The following is a 16957-nucleotide window of genomic DNA, read 5'->3' as shown; positions in this document are numbered from 1 at the left end:
ATTAACCTACATGTCTGAACATCATGTGTGACATATTTGAGAGATTTCTAAATTATGAGAATGGCAAATAAAATAAAAGCATGCAACCGTCGCTCCCTTATTGGTCAAAATTAAAGAGTACAATAAAATTTGTAGGAAGCTTATCGGCGGTATTTCCAAACCGCTACGACTGAGGGTCCTTCAAGAAGCGAGCGTATCACCATCTCAAAGGCTGACAACGCATTTGCGATTCCTCTGGTATTGCAGATGTCCATGGGCGTTGATAAACACCTTGGTGTTCCCGCTGCTCGTTTGCCCCCTTATCTAATATATAAAATTCTCGTGTCACAGTTTTCGCCGTACTCATCCGAAACGGCTTGACCGATTCTCATGAAATTTTGTGAGCATATTCAGTAGATCTGAGAATCGGCCAATATCTATTTTTCATTTTTTTTTTAACTGCGCGCGGACGTAGTCGCGGGCGACAGCTAGTCTTATATAAAAAAAGCTGAATGTTCGTAAGCGTCGTAAGCGTAGACGCTTCTGACAACTTCTTGACAACTTGACAACTTGACAACTGGTCAACTCAATATCAAATTAATCATTATAATTTGAACCAATATGCTCTTTGACAAATACAGTCAACTAGGTCAACTATGAATCTGTGATCCAAAACAGTGACGTTTCTTTAACTTCAACTTGTGAACCGTTTGTTTACATTTATGGAAAACCCGTTGTTAGCCAAAACAGACGCCGTTATTAGTAATTCATGAATATTTTTGAAAGAAAATCCTTTGCTAAAGTTTTACAACGATGCGAACAGTACCAAAATGGGTTAATAAGATCCATGAAGCTGATAAAATTGAATCATCAAGGTAATATTTTCTGTCCAATGTAATATGCGATTATCTTTATCTTATGCAAAAATTGTATGTACAATAAAGGTAACACGACAATTATCTTACTTCTTAATATTATTATAAATGTGAATTGCAGAAGTGTTGCCTACCTTTAATCAACGAAGGAGGAAATGCACTGAAAGATAATGTTTGCCCTTCCTATGCGTCCCCTCGTCCAACAAATTTACTTCCAATTTCCATCCTTTCCTTATTAGAGAATGGTGGGAAGGGAAAGAGGACCAAAATAAGACCTCTAGCACATACCTAATGCCTGTCTTTTGTGTGGTTGTGGTATTTCTAATTTGTACAATAGATTTTGCTGTTGACCACTGTATCATGACACAGACATACTTTTTCTTCACACACACTTTTCACATTTCGGAAATGTTATTAAATTCAAATGTTAAACTTGAATAAAATCCTCTGTCTATAGCTTTAATTCCATAATAAGAACTTTAAAAAAAGTCCACCGTATTATACTATGTGGACTAGAGAATCGCAGTGTATATGTAATTTGTTCCTAGATATGGAGTTAATTTTGATAATTTTGGCCTAATAGTAATGCATGCCTGTCTCACTTTCAAAGCATGTTTACAATATTACAATTACAAGTTTAAAAATCAATATTAGATTAATGTATATGTCCTTAGAAACACGTTTGGAGGTAAACAACAAACAAAAATTCACCTCCTCCTGCAAATGCTAGTCATAGTTGTTGTTTTTGTCCTCCTTATATGTCTATAAATATTGATGCTATATGCAAATATGATTCACTTGTTTGATGTTTTAAACATGGGACTAAAAAGAAAAAGACCTACATGAAAAGTAAAATGCTGCTAGTTAAACAGTTTGTGAACATGTTTTCATTTTTTAATAAAAAATATAACATTTTGTTTCAGTGTACATGCAATATGTTTTAATCCTGAAGGAACACAGTTAGTTGTTGGTGCTGGAGAGAAAGTAATGGTGTATGATCCAAGGGATGGTGCATTGGTTCAATTGCTACAAGCACATAAAGCAGCCGTGTATGCTGTTGCCTATTGTGGAGATGGTAAAAAGTTTGCAAGTGGCAGCGCTGACAAAAATGTTATTATATGGACATCAAAGATGGAAGGAGTTCTTAAATATTCGTAAGTTAATGACTTGTATTTAGATTTAGAGATAGGTACTATGATTTATTATTTATCACTTCACATCTGTCTTCTGTGAGGTACTGATCACTAGTAGAGTGGGCCATTCAGCAATAGATGTAGGTTTTCTCTCTAACTTTGTTACAAACATACAAAAATATGAATCTAGGAAAGATTCTTTGTAATATTAGTATACTTTATTTGATTAAGGTTTTTTTTTAATTAAGGTGAAAAGAAAAAAAATCTACATAACTTTCAATGTTTATTTACTTTATATCTTGATGAATATAATATAATATTTATTCTTATTTGATTCCAGACACAGTGAATCTATTCAATGTCTTGCATATAATCCTGTGTCTCTACACTTGGCATCTTGTGCTTTGTCAGACTTTGCATTCTGGTCTGCTGATGTGAAGGCTGTACAGAAGTACAGGGTTTCAGGACGCATAACAAGTTGCGCTTGGTCACAAAATGGACAGTTTCTGGCTATCGGGCTTGCCATTGGTGCAGTATCTTTGAGGAACAAAGTAAGTACTATTAATAATTATTTATTAGCTGCCGCCCAAGAATCCGTTGGCGATTAAAAAAAAATTACATCTAGAACCATTCAGCCGTGTTGTACTTAAGTTAAAAAATATCCATTCATTCAAACTTTTGCATCTACAATAATATTCGTAGTGTCGTCAGCGACTACGTCTGTGCGGAATTAAAACAAAACTTAATTAGTAGTATGTGTTATTCCAGATTATACATTATATATCATCAAAGACAAATTTCGCCGAGATCCGATAAGTCGTTTTGGAGATAACTTTTAACAAATATTCATCCATCCATCTAAACTTTCGCGTTTATAATTTTAAGTAAGATTATTTATGAAAAATTGGAAACACTCCTTGTTAAAGTCAAACGTCAACTGAAGTAAAGTGGTAAAATTAAAGAACAAAAAAAATTAAGTAAATAGCTTTAAATGTAATATTTATTATTTCAGATAGGAGATGAAGTACAGTTGATACAAAGAGAAGCACCTGTATGGGCTGTAACATTTTCAAATAGCACACTTCTAGTCACAGACTGGAATGACACAATGTCATTTTATAATGTACAGGGAAAACAAGTGTTAAAAGATAGGTATATAGGTAAGGGATTGTTCATTTAGTATGTTTGGGAAGAGAAAAGACACTATATTATAAGAGTTTCTTAGGATAGGATTTCTTGATCAAATTTAGGAATGTATTTAAAAAGTTTTAACCCGGAAAGATAAGAAAAAGTCATATTGGAAAAAATGTGTATATATAAATAAAAATAATCTATTCTGTCTAGTCATTTTTAAGGTAGGCAATACGTCTGTAGTTGATTATGTAAAATCAGTTGGTTTAATTTCTTATTTGTCAATTATAAACATTAAATATCTTCTATTTTAGGTATAGCAGCATTGTCAATAACAATATTTGATGCGCTTGTGCTCGTTGGTGGCATTGGTGGATGGGCGGTGCTGACAACAGAGGGTGTTGTTATGTTGAACACGCCTCAGGATTGGGTGTGGGCCGTTGCACCATCAACCTCACAGAATACTATGGTTAGTAATTTATTAAACTCTATGTATATTTCCTTTCATTATCTTTACAGTTCGGTTTCATAAAACGATTTCTAAATAATCAAATATGAGCATTAAAAAATATTTATGTTATCAATAGCTCCTACAAATAAAGGCCAATGTGTAAATTGTCAACTTAATAGGAGAGGCTCTCAAAGTTTCAACCATAAAGGAAAAAAATGCCGCACAGGCCCTTTTACTTTAGCAAACAAATATGTTTACACCTGTAAATGTGTGTTTGTGTTTAGTGCATATTGTTAACTAGACAAAAATGTACCTTTTAACATAAAAAAGTAAAAATCATCAATTGGTTACTTTGGTCCTTATACAAAGGACCCATCGTTGTATTATTGCAGTCATGAATAATAAATAATAGATAATTTCTTAATTATTTTCCTATTCTTAGTATGTTATTTTTAAAGACGTTAAATTTATATTATTTATGTAATCCAGAGATTATACTCTTCACTTACTAGTAATGACTGAATTAATTATAATTCCAGGCGGTGGCATGTCAAGATGGTACTCTATGGTGTTATCAGATAGTGTTCAGTACAGTCCACGGGTTGTATCGTGAAAGATATGCGTATCGGGAGAATATAACTGACGTTATAATACAACATTTAACCACTGGTAACAAAGTGCGGATCAAATGTCATGACAGAGTTCAGAAAATTGCCATATATAAACATAGATTAGCGGTAAGTTTAAATTTAATTTTTTGAATTGAAGATTTGATGTATGGCTGGATGGATCTCGTTGAAATTAACATACAAATATAAATATATGTAGAACATACTTTGGAAGAACACATATGCTACTAATTAAGTTCTTTTTTAATTACGCGCGGACAGAGTCGCGGGCGACAGCTAATAGAGAAATAAGTTTCAATGTTTTTCTTAATCTTTTTAATACAAGATTATAATTAAATAAATATTGTTTAGGTACAACTACCAGAGAGGGTGGTTGTGTATGAACAAGGAGATCCAGATGGGATGATGTATCGGGTGAAGGAAAAGTTGCCGCAGAAATTGGAATGTTCCCTTCTTATTGCTACAAGCGATGCTTTGCTACTCTGTCAGGTAAATATTGAACCAAACGGTAGTAGAAAATAAATAATCTATTGTTTCCACTGCCGAAATACCTTCATTAAAAACATTTTGTCATCAAAAAAGTAGAGATAGGAATGTTAATGTCTCCACATGTTTGTGACAAATTCTTGGTCTGTGACTTTTTGCTTCAGGGAAAAATACATTGTACCTATATATCCAGTATGATTTAAAGTTATGTTTATGTTTATTTTTTAATAATGTGGAAGGCATTGGGTAAAATACTATCCTTCAGTTGACCAACAGGCTGTTGAAAAAATGTAAATTATATTGATGTCATCATTATCAGCTCACTATACGTCCCCACCGAGGGGCTCGGAGCCTACCCCAAGTTAGGGGTGACTAGGTCATAGTCAACCACGCTGACAGAGTGCGGGTTGACTTCACACATATCTTTGAATTTCTTCTCAGATATGTGCAGGTTATATCACGATGTTTTCCTTCACCGTAAGAACATTGCATAAATTTGCATATGTAACTAAACTCGAAAAACACATTGGTACATGGCGGAATTCGAACCCAGGAACTACAGTTTGCAAATCAAATGCTTAACCCTTGAGCCACCGACGCTCTTTATAATTTTATAACAGGAAATTGATGTATATATTTTAATATTAAATTTATTTATAACAGTACGTTTCTGAGCTGAGCGCAGTATTTACATATTGTTCAAACCATAGCGCAGCATTGCTTTCAACAAAAATTGTTATTTAAATTCAAGCGTATCGCCTTTATATTTCACTTCTATTAGATGCTAGCTTTTGCACGCGACTTTTTCTGCGCAGAATTAAAAGTAATGGGTGTAAAGTATCTCATGTGTTATTTGCGACTATGTTCTATATCTGTGGCGAATGTCAATAAGATGTGTTGAACAGTTGCGGAATTATTGAGTAAAAATGTAAATTAAACGAACCTGATAGAAAATGTACACATTTCCAGGATCATAGGTAACCTATCCGTTTTTTCAGACTATGTTCTATTGTACATCTATGTCGTTCTGGAGATACCTTCTAACAAACATACATCCAACCGTACACCCAAACGTTTGCATTAACAATATTTTTATAACTGTAATACTAGTAAGATGTTGTTACAAGTTTTTTTATAATAAGTTTTGTTTAAGAGTTGCCTGATGGAGTAAGAGAAAAAAAAAACACTCCGATGTTAAACAATTATTAATGCTCACCAAATACAAAATTCCGAGTTGATGCATTGTCAGTCACTTAGGTGAAAATAAAGAGAAATATATGTAGGAAATGCCAAATATATTTATATATTAGTGCTATGCGATATCTCCGATTATATGAGAACCTTCTTCCTTTCTCAATGAATGCTAGAATATTGTTTGTAGAGTTCTAACGGCCAGACTATGCCGTTTGGCATGTTTATATTGTTTGTCCTGTATGTTAAGACATGGTAAAGATTATAAAGGATAGATGCGAATATCCATATGTACTATTAAATGATTGCGAATTCAATGTCCGATGAATTTATTTTTTAACCGACTTCAAAAAGAAGGAGGTTATGTTAATGCGATTTCTTAATTAATATTATTTTCTCTAGTATTAAATGCGATGCGTCTTTTAGAATGCAAACTTCTATTTTGTGAGATATAATGATATACAAGAAAGTGGTCATCGTAATGTTGAGAGGATAATAATACATATGTTCCTATTAGGAGCATAATAGATATATTGTTAGTGTTATAAAAATTAAGAGTGTTGTATGAAAAAAAAGAATAGCCAGTAACGTTAATGTGATGCTAGACAATTTAGCGTTTTAATTTTTTGCTTTTTTTATATCATAAGGTGGCAAACAAGCAAACGGTTACCTGAATACGCCAGAATAGCGAAGCGACCGCTGAATGGCTCTATTTTTCTTGATGTCTTATTGCGCGTGTTATTTTCTTCAGATCTGTTGGCTTCGTAACTTATTCTTATTACATTGTGTATGCGTAGTCTACTTACTAAGTTAATATTAATAATACTCTATTTATATTAACTTTGGTAGTCTTTTTAATGGTCTAATCTAGAGTAATTTAGGACATCATATTCATAGATCTCCGTATCAAATGTTGTTTGTTTGATTTAACATATTTATCTTGAATATAAAAATACTTGAATTTAATTATTGTATGGCATTGCAGAAATAGCGACGGTATATGTATTAAGACAATGTATGAAATGAAAATAATAATATGTAAAATATATAATTCGTTTTTTATGAAAGCTATATTTCTGATTGTTGTCAAATTGTAATAATTTTTACATATTTATTAATAATGCTTTATGTTGCGATGCAATGTTTTCGTACCCACAATTTTGAAAATAGATGACATTTTCGCTAACTGATGTAATGAGCGACATCTAGTTGATTCTTATCAAATGAATAAAGTTACTTAGAAACCAAATGAGGTTATGTTGAATTACTGTAACTAATTTTATACAATTTACAGGACAATAAGTTGTCGATGATCGGGAAAAAAACGCCAAGATCATGGTCTTTTCCCGCGCCGATTCGCTACGTCAAAGTTACTACAATATATTTTATGGAAGTTCTTCTCTTAGGCCTTCTTAATGGACAGGTAAATGTGTTTTACAAGGAATAAAGTCGTAATACTATTTTCACAGCGATATAAATATTAAAAAAATGACAATTTTGTTAGTATATGATAGTGCCATCTATTGTTTAATAATAAAACTATAAAATCCATAACATAACACGAAGCTCATTTGTGAGTCAACAACACACCAATAGATGTATCTTTTTCTAAATTAAATAATTCGATTAAAAATCATTATAAACTAGCGACCCGCCCCGGCTTCGCACGGGTAAACTATACCTTAACTACCTTAACTTACCTTACTTCGCTCGCAAAATATACCTACTACAGAATAAATGCACAATTTATTTAAGGTACTTAAATGGATAAGGATTAATGCTGTATTGTTTAAAATCACTTCGTAAAAGAATAAAAATGGTTATGCTGGGTTATCCCTAAGAGATAGACATATACCATCGCGGACTTTTTTGTTGAACTTTTTAAGGTGAACAATACTGTAGTACATTATTTTGGTCTATCTCGTAGGGTTCAGCCAGCGTTTGCAATATAAGCGCAAAAAAACGTGCTTATTTACGACATCACATTAGAAAACTTTAAATTTATCAGTGTTTCTCTACTATATTATGCATTTATTATACATACAAACCTTCCTTAAGAATCACTCTATCTATTAAAAAAAACCGCGTCAAAATCCGTTGCGTAGTTTTAAAGATCTAAGCATACATACGGACATACAGCGAAAGCGACTTTGTTTTATACTATGTATTGATTAATTATGATTTATATTTATAATGTGGGGTTACAATAAAATTTTTTACAGTGCTAGACGTCAGCAACAACATCAGTTGCAGGAATTGTCCTCGCTCAGTGAAATACCACGACCTCACAGAAGACACTCGTCAAGTGGAAGTAATTCCACGTACAGTCTGATGAGTGTGGTGCCGGAGGACTCATTTTAGTCCTCTTTACCTTCCCACCTCTTTTTTTATAAGGAAAGGATGGGAAGGGGGGGTGGATTTGATGGAGAAGATGCACAGAAAGATTAAATATTCTCTTTTTGTTCCTTCATCTATTGAGGAAGCGGTCGCTTCGCCATTTCGGCGAATTAATGTGGCCGCTTGCTCGTTTGCCACTTTGTAAAATTAAAAAACAACTTTTACAAAAATAAGAACGTAATAAATAATTATAAAATCATGCAGTGACATTAAAAGTTGAATGATTTAATTGTTATAATTGATTTATATTTTATGATTTCAGATATGGCAAGTTGAACCCAAAGAAGGTAGTTCTAAAGTCATAGTGACAACGTCATCTGGTGTAAGATGTCTAGACGTTAGCGCTTCACGTAGTCGCCTGGCTGTTGTTGATGATCTCTCAGTCTGTAGAGTTTACTGTTTACCAACTGCTGAATTGCTATATTCCGTAAGTTTTATTATCATTTTTTAAAACGTGTATTACAAATAATATGAGGGCAACATTTTTTTAAGGAAAAGAACAATCAGTAAAAATGATATTTAATTTTTTCAACCACCGCTTAACTCTCTTATAAGTTACATACATATAACTTCAATAATTTTAAGTTTCAAATGCTTTATAAATTAAATTCAATCTTGAGGTTAATGCCTGATTTACATTATATAAACGCTAACTGGCGCCAGCGAGTCCGTACAGTACATTCCAGTTTATCGCTACTGTTCCACTGTACTGGCTTAGTGTAAACCATGTATAATTAGTGATTAAGATAAAAATATGATATGTTTTAGGAAGAGAACATATCATCTGTATCTTGGAACTCATTGTGTGATGAGTTACTTTGCCTGTCAGGTGGCGGCCTGTTATCTATAAAAGCAGGCAAATACCCAGCAGCCACGCAACCTCTTACAGGATCTGTTGTCGGATTTCAGGTAAATATTAGAAAATAATTATAATGTAAAACACTTCAAATTGGCCCAAGTTTTAAATAAATATATTAACATGTATTTCAACAGTGAAAACTGTAAGTCAAACATTTCAAAACATGCACAATATGTGTGGCTAGTATATGATCTATTGTCTTGAATCTTACTTTTTACTAATATTATATTGCGAACGTTTGGATGGATGGATGTTTGTTACTAATATCCGGAGCGGCTGCATGGATGTGGATGAAATTTGATATAGATGTTGAATACATAGGTTACCTATGATCCGGAGAAGTACGGTTCCCGAGAGATACGTTTAATTTACATATTTATTAGATAACTCTGCAACGGTTCACAATCATCTTAATACATCTTATTGACAATTGGTACAAATAGAGTGGAATTTATATGAGATTTTTTTCATCCATTTTTTTAATTCTGCGCAGACGAAATCGCGTGCAAAAGCTAGTATGTTATGTATTAATAATATTTTATATAACTTTTAGGGTGGTCGTGTATTCTGCTTGCAAGCGAGCGCTATGCAAACCATCAGTGTTCCACTCTCCCATGCGGTACATCAATATGTTCAAAAGAAAATGTTCAAGTTAGTATTAAATTTTAGAAAAAAATTGAAGGAAGTCATCCAAATATAGACCTACAAGGATATCGGACTGGTGGGCATAAGTTTAAATATGACAGCACACTAACGCCCCCTTTCAATGTCAAAAAAGTGTCATAAGTTCACACTTTGGCTGTCATGCTATGTTTTTTTTCTTTTATGCCATTTTCTATGCCTATGTAGGTATTAAATATTTTACTGGTAGAAGTAACTGCGATAGTAGCGCCCCTTACTGGCCTAGATATCCTTATTTGATTATATAAAACAATACTTTTTTGTCATAAAAAATTCTTTATACTTTTTATAGTGACAGAATTTTTCAAATTATATTAAAAACATTTAAATTTATACAAAGCAAAAATATACTTAAATAACGTATATGTTTTCCAGTGATGCATATGCGGTAGCTTGTTTAGGTGTGACCGCACTCGACTGGGAGCGACTTGGTATGGCGGCGTTTGACGAACTCGCTTTCGAAGTCTCGAGGAAAGCATTTCAGCGCAGTGAAAATATCACTTATCTCACACTCATTGATCAATTACAGGTACTTTTATTATTATATATTTAAAAACCCGAAGGTAAAGCCTAAGCTTTTAGAAAAATATCTTAGATTTATCAAAGATTATGGCCAAAGTCTGAAAAGATTTGTGATCTTTTTTACTGCAATTATGTTTTTTGAAATTTATTATAAACTAGCTTTTACCCGTGACTCCGTCCGCGCGGAATAAAAAAAAGGAACACAAGATAAAAAAGTTCCTATGTCCGTCTCCTAGTTCTAAGCTACCTCCCCATCAATTTTCAGCTAAATCAGTTCGACCGATCTTGAGTTATAAATAGTGTAACTAACACGACTTTCTTTTATATATATAGATTTGACAATTATATGTTTATTTTATAAGTTTATAAATTAATTTGTTCTCTTTTAGGAAAGATTAGAAGCCGGAGAAAAGCGTGGTGTAGTGCTAGGAGAAGTTCTAGCCTACAGGGGAAAGTATAACGAGGCTGCAAATTCGTTCCAAACATCGGGACGCGACGACCGCGCTCTAAACTTGTACCTTGATCTCAGGATGTTTAATAAAGCACAGGTATATTATGTGTCTAAATCTTTTCAGTTGATGCACCACATCACCTTACACTCAGCTATATCTATAATTGTGTTAAGTGCAGCGACTCCTGCGATCTTCTAACAACAAAAAATGTAATTTCTTCTAAACAGTATTTTATATTGGAACAACAGTTGAAATCCAAAGTTTACATATAATTTGTAGTTTGGACTCTATATTTTAGCCTAGCCTTTTAAATCTAATTTAATAACGGCCTTAACCATGTAAAGATTTTGAATGCTGCAGGTAATAATATTTTTGTGGTGTTAGGAGTTGGTCGGTGAGGGCGAAGGCCTAGCGGCACTGGGCAGAAGGCGCGCGGAGTGGGCGCGGCACGTGAGCGAGCCCCGCGCCGCCGCCGAGATGTATCTCGCTGTGGGCGACGTACAACGCGCCGCGCAACTCATGGCGGACAATGGACGTAGAGATATGTCAGTATTATGCCATTATCTCAGAACTCTATTACACAGATGTAGTTTTAACTATCTATAGTCAAAAAAGGATATCTAAACCTGTGAGCCAGGCGCTGCTATGGCTATTTAGACATACAATATGACATGACAGCTATAGTACAAAGAGGATGAAGTAATATTTCTTGACATTGACAGGGGGGCGTTAGTGAGCTATCATAGTTTAGTTAGTCTAGACTAGGGATCCCCAAACTATTTTGGACAAATGACCCCCTTTTTCAAAATGAACCGTTACCTCAGACACCATGGCCAAATTACCTACTTTTAAGATCAATTATTATTATTTTTCATTCTGACTTAGGTCATTAGAAGAAGACAGAGTGAGAATTAGCAATGCTTTAAGTTCGATATGGACCCCAGGGGGTCGATATCGACCCCTTTGGGAATCCCTGAGCATATACCATATGTCTTTACAATGTATTTGTACATTCAGGTTGATAGAGTTGGCACGCAAACTGGATAAAGGGTCGAGTGAATCACTCCGGTACGTCGCTGAGGCGCTGGTGACAGTGGGGGAGCCAGCCGCAGCCGCTGATGTCTATCAACGTCTCGGTGATTACAGGTATTGCTCAACAATAACATAAAGTTTATACTTTGTAAACATAAAGTGGCTACTACTCACATAGATCTGCATTAAGTTGAAAGGTTGTAGATGAATTTCCTAGCTTTTGTAAAAAGAGGAAATCCCTTCCCTTGTCAAATTCTTCCTATTTCCTTATTAGAAAAGGTTGGAAAGAAATAAGACTAATTTGTGTCCGTGACCTAGTGAGCTGTACATTCGTACAACAGCTAATGTTTCTGCAGACTCTCGGACAACAGTATATTCGAAATCAACTATACAAAGACTATATTATTGTCTAATTACTGGGAGTTGTAACATAATCAGAAGATATTGTATTTTATTTAGGAAAGTGGCTCAGCTAGCGATATCAGCTGGTGAATGGCAGCGTGCTTTTACATTGGCTCGTGAACACGCGGAATGCAGGAGCGAAGTTTATCTTCCGTATGCACATCGCATGGCACAAGAGAATAAATTCATTGAAGCACAGAAAGGTTAGTTATGAAACTGTCGTCATCCTACCATTTTTCCCTGCATAATGTTAGCATAATACGTACTTTTACATATGTAAATCTCTATCAGCCGTCGCCTTTTTACACACAATCCATCCATACTTTCTCTGGTCTACATCTACTTCTACCTTTGAAGACAGACCTTTAATCTCTTTACTTTACTGTTTTTGTGCTCATTTCTCTGTAAAATCTATACTAAGCTCGTAACAGTTTTGTCAGTTGAAGTGATGATAATCTATAAATAAAAATAAAATTGTCTTGTCTTTATGGAAAATCGAATAAAAAATCATACTTCATATACGTTATTTATTAACGTTGATGATAACAAAAATGGAATTTTAAAATGCTTGTCTGTCTGTATGTCTATATATTTTATATTTTTGTTTCATTTTTTTAATTCTGTACTAACGAGTCGCAGGCGATCGCTAGTATGTAATATAAACGTCACTTCAGTTGATATTTATGATATAAATACATATTTGTTTCCAGCATATCATATGGCTGGGGAAACCTTAACAGCAATGCGTGTATTTACCGTGTTGGTGGGTAATGCAGTGGCTGAAGAGAGATTCTCTGATGCTGGCTATTTACATCATCTTCTCGCCCTCCAATGTCTAGAGACAGCTAATACCGATGACAAGTTAGTTTGTCAAATTTTTATATTAGTTTGAATCACATCGATTTTATTATTATTTAGCTTATTAATTATTTACATTGAATAGATGTAACAAGTAAAATATGAGCCTATTTACATCAATAAATAGTAATAAAAAAATAGAAATTGTAACTAAAATGTCAACTCAATTTATATCCAAGGAGGTTTTCAAATATATTTTTTTTGTTCATCTTGAACTATGAATATACTTGTAATAGTTACAATTAATAAGATCTTTGCATTTTTTTTATTTTTATTTACAAAAAAAAAAAAATTAAAGTGTTATCTATTGCAGATACTAATTATATTTAAGAAATAAGAAAAATTTAAATCAATGTCGAAAATTAATTTAAAAAACCTTATTATTGTTCTCATTCTGTATAGTTTATTTTTTGGTAATTAAAAAATAACTGTGTATAATTTTATCACTAAAACCATATAATTTAGAGATCGTGAATCAGCGCTTCGTAGCTATGAGTATAACGCGGGTTTGTCTGCGGTGTACAACGCTTACGAATCAGTACACCGCTGTATACACGAACCGTTTTCACTGACACAACCGGACACGCTGCTGAATGCAGCTAGATATGTGTACGCGTACGTTGATGATAACGTACCACCACCAGGGCTATCATTATTGTATCCTTTTACAAAATACATGTAAACATACTAATATTATACTGCGAATGTTTAGATGTATGTATGGATGTATGGATGTTTGTTTGAAGGTATCTCCAGAACGGCTCAACGGATCTTGACGAAATTTGGCATAGATGTAGAACAGGGATTCTCAAAGGGGTCCCAAATGGTGGGACCCCTTGGGGTCGATATCGAACCTAATGCATTACTAATCATCACTCTGTCTTCTTCTATTGACCTAAGTCGGAATGAATAATAATAACTGATCTTAAAAGTAGGTTAATTGGCCATGGGGGGGTCTGAGGTTACAGTTTATTTTGGACAAAGGGTCACTTGTACAAAATAGTTTGGGTGAACACATAGGCTTAATTAAATAAGCTTTTTTTATTCCGCGCGGACAGACTCGCAGGCGACAGCTAGTCTTACTAATATAAATGTGATAGGTAGACAGAGATGTAGAACATAGTCTGGAACAATGCAAAGACTACTAATTAAGTTTTTTTTAATTAAGTGCGAATAGATTCGCGGGCGACAGCTAGTTGGACAAATTATTGTGATAATATTATTTATGTTATGAAATATCCCTTGACAATAACTGCAGTTGTTTGTACCTTTGTATTGCGAAACAAGCAAAGACTTTGAATGCGAACACACTGGCGCAACAGATGTTAGACAAAATCCTCAATTTACAAATACCGCAAAAATTTCAGGTTAGTACCACTAATTAATATGTAGTTACAATTACTATTAAAAGAAAAATATAGTACATATATTTGTAATGTTTTCAATTTGTGATTAATATTGCAATGCAGACTTCTAAAAAATGGTTCCCCTGCGTTCCTCGGAGATCCCAGAACACTCTTCTATTGCATTCGGTCACCTAGGGGGTTTTAATGGGTCAAATCCTTTAAAACTCTGTCCCCCTCCCCAAAAATATAGATTTAGAAGTAACTCTACATTTTTTATAAGGAAAGCGTGGAACTATTAATACTGAAGAGCCGGGCAACCAGTTGTGGTGATAACGATGAGGAGGTGGCTCCTCTGTGCTGGCGTTGTCGGAGACATGTGCCTGTCTTGTGCACTACGAGGTGTCCAAATTGCTCTCACCATCTCACACATTCTATGGCAACGTATGGTGAGTAACTTGAATTTATTTATTTTATTTATTTATTTACTTTATTTATTTATTTTATTTATTTATTTATTTATTTTATTTATTTATTTATTTATTTTATTTATTTCTTTATTTAATTTTTTTACCGGATTGACATAAATGGGAATGTTTTTCCTGCTTATATGAAAGTTTGTTTTTATGTTTGTAAATTTCATTGTAGCCTGATTTCTCTGTTAATTTTCACTATATCTTTGTATTTAGATTGACTATCTACATATACATTGTATCTCGGTTATAAGAATTCGCTCTCATACATGGTGAATAAAAATTGAGATTTTGTCACTTGATTAGTGAGTAAATGTATGTTTATCTTCTTGTTTCAGAAGTCCTACCTTTGGTGCAGTTTGTACCAGCTGAAGGTATATCTATGGAGGAAGCGTTTGATCTATTAGAACGTACGCCGCTTCCTGAAGCTGCAGTCAAAGATACGAATGAAGCTGACATCCTTCGAATAGACCATGACATCGATTCATCAGATCCCTTCTTAGATAAAATTGAAGAGGTACAGATTCTTTTAGTTTTAATATTGATTGGAAACATAAAAAGTTTTACTAAAATCTTTGTACAACTTATTGCAAATTATCTTTGATCCTCTTCTCGGTTATCGATTAAGCTGAAATTTCGAATACATGTATAAATCGTGTGACAATGCAATATTTAGATGACATGGTATTGATCTGATGATGGAGCCGTAAGGTGGCCTCTCATCGAGCTTGGACTCGTTTAAAACGTCTGGATTAGGGATTCCTAAAGGGGTCGATATCTAATTTAAGCATTGCTAATTCTCACTCTGTCTTCTTCTATCGACCTAGGTTAGAATTAATAATAATAATAATTGATCTTAAAAGTAGGTAATTTGGCCATGGGGTCTGTGGTAACGGTTAATTTTGGAAAAGGGGGGCACTTGTACAATATAGTTTGGGGATCCCTGTTCTAGACAAATAGTATTTGTTGCAATTTTTAGTTCTTTCAATTAACAAGAATGTATTAAAAGTATCTTTTTTTAAATTATATTTTTCTTGTTTAATTATTACTTGTTTAGGACGATGAATCTGGTGTAGTGGTATGTAGTCGCAATGCTTTGCTACGTATGAATCCAGCTAGCGTAGTGATTGTGCAACGACCGCCGCTACCGACAACATTCTACAGAAATATGTTGCCAGAATTGCCCATCGCTACCTGTTCACATTGCCAGAATGTAAGTATACATATTAATTTGGAATTAATAACCTTTTAGAACGAACATTTTTTCCCTTATCGACCGAAAAAGACGATGCAAAAATCTTATACAAATTTGATACGTAACGTACGAAAAATGCGGGAAACGATAGTAAAAAAAAATGCTGAAATAATTACAATTGTTACAGCTTTTCTATATGGAAGACTATGAAATACATATAGTTACTAAGGGTCACTGTCCATTCTGTCGTCATCCACCTGATGAGATAAACGAAGAGAGTGTAGATGACTTACTCAATGGATCCGATGCTTCAACATCGGACAGTGTAAGCAATGGACATAGTACATGGCGTTAATCAACAATAATCAACAAAAATTTGGGATATTTGTAGCACTTAAAATTAACTTGACAGCACAATAGAATAAAAGAACTTTGATGTGAACGATTAACAGTCGGTTTCTGAGACCCAAATCTAAGTTTAAAATATATTTTTATCTCTTGTTTTGTCTATGATAGTGAGAAGGATGACGATATGTTTTATACAGATTTTGGTCTCAGAAACCAATGATTAATGTGTTTACTATATTATAAAATGTAAGCTAATATAGTTAGCGAAATGCGTTATTATTTCCCACCGATTTATCCGGATTTTTAACATTCTGTATAATACGTACATTTTTTTTTATTAGTCAATTTTTTTTAAAGTATTTGAATCTTGTTTCTCGTATTCTAAACTTTATGAAAATGTAGTCTTTGTAAAGTATTGTCCTTAAAACAATTGTTTTAATATTTTGCTTAATTATACACAGTAAAATATTAGTTTTTCATAATAAATTTGTAGTGCTTGATAGAACTTAGTAAATGATGT

At 33.6% G+C, this 16957-nt stretch overlaps 1 protein-coding gene across 1 annotated transcript; it reads left to right on the top strand.

The window, feature by feature from the left end:
• Positions 1-692: 692 nt before the first annotated feature.
• LOC106719885 (intraflagellar transport protein 122 homolog) lies at positions 693-16637 on the top strand. Its single transcript, XM_045686069.1, has 23 exons — positions 693-854; positions 1778-2008; positions 2328-2538; positions 3000-3147; positions 3433-3587; positions 4109-4306; positions 4550-4687; positions 7170-7298; positions 8535-8699; positions 9041-9181; positions 9685-9782; positions 10188-10341; positions 10724-10882; positions 11171-11331; positions 11804-11932; positions 12278-12423; positions 12931-13081; positions 13544-13735; positions 14337-14445; positions 14705-14870; positions 15233-15411; positions 15952-16107; positions 16277-16637. The coding sequence occupies exons 1-23, from the start codon at positions 793-795 to the stop codon at positions 16442-16444; spliced, it is 3546 nt and encodes a 1181-aa protein (XP_045542025.1). The 5' UTR covers positions 693-792; the 3' UTR covers positions 16445-16637.
• The last annotated feature ends 320 nt before the right edge of the window (positions 16638-16957 follow it).

This window comes from Papilio machaon, chromosome Z (genome assembly GCF_912999745.1).
Source record: "Papilio machaon chromosome Z, ilPapMach1.1, whole genome shotgun sequence".
NCBI classification, from domain to species: domain Eukaryota; kingdom Metazoa; phylum Arthropoda; class Insecta; order Lepidoptera; family Papilionidae; genus Papilio; species Papilio machaon.
Note: the sequence above shows the minus strand (reverse complement) of the source record. Positions and strands in the feature narration are given on the sequence as shown.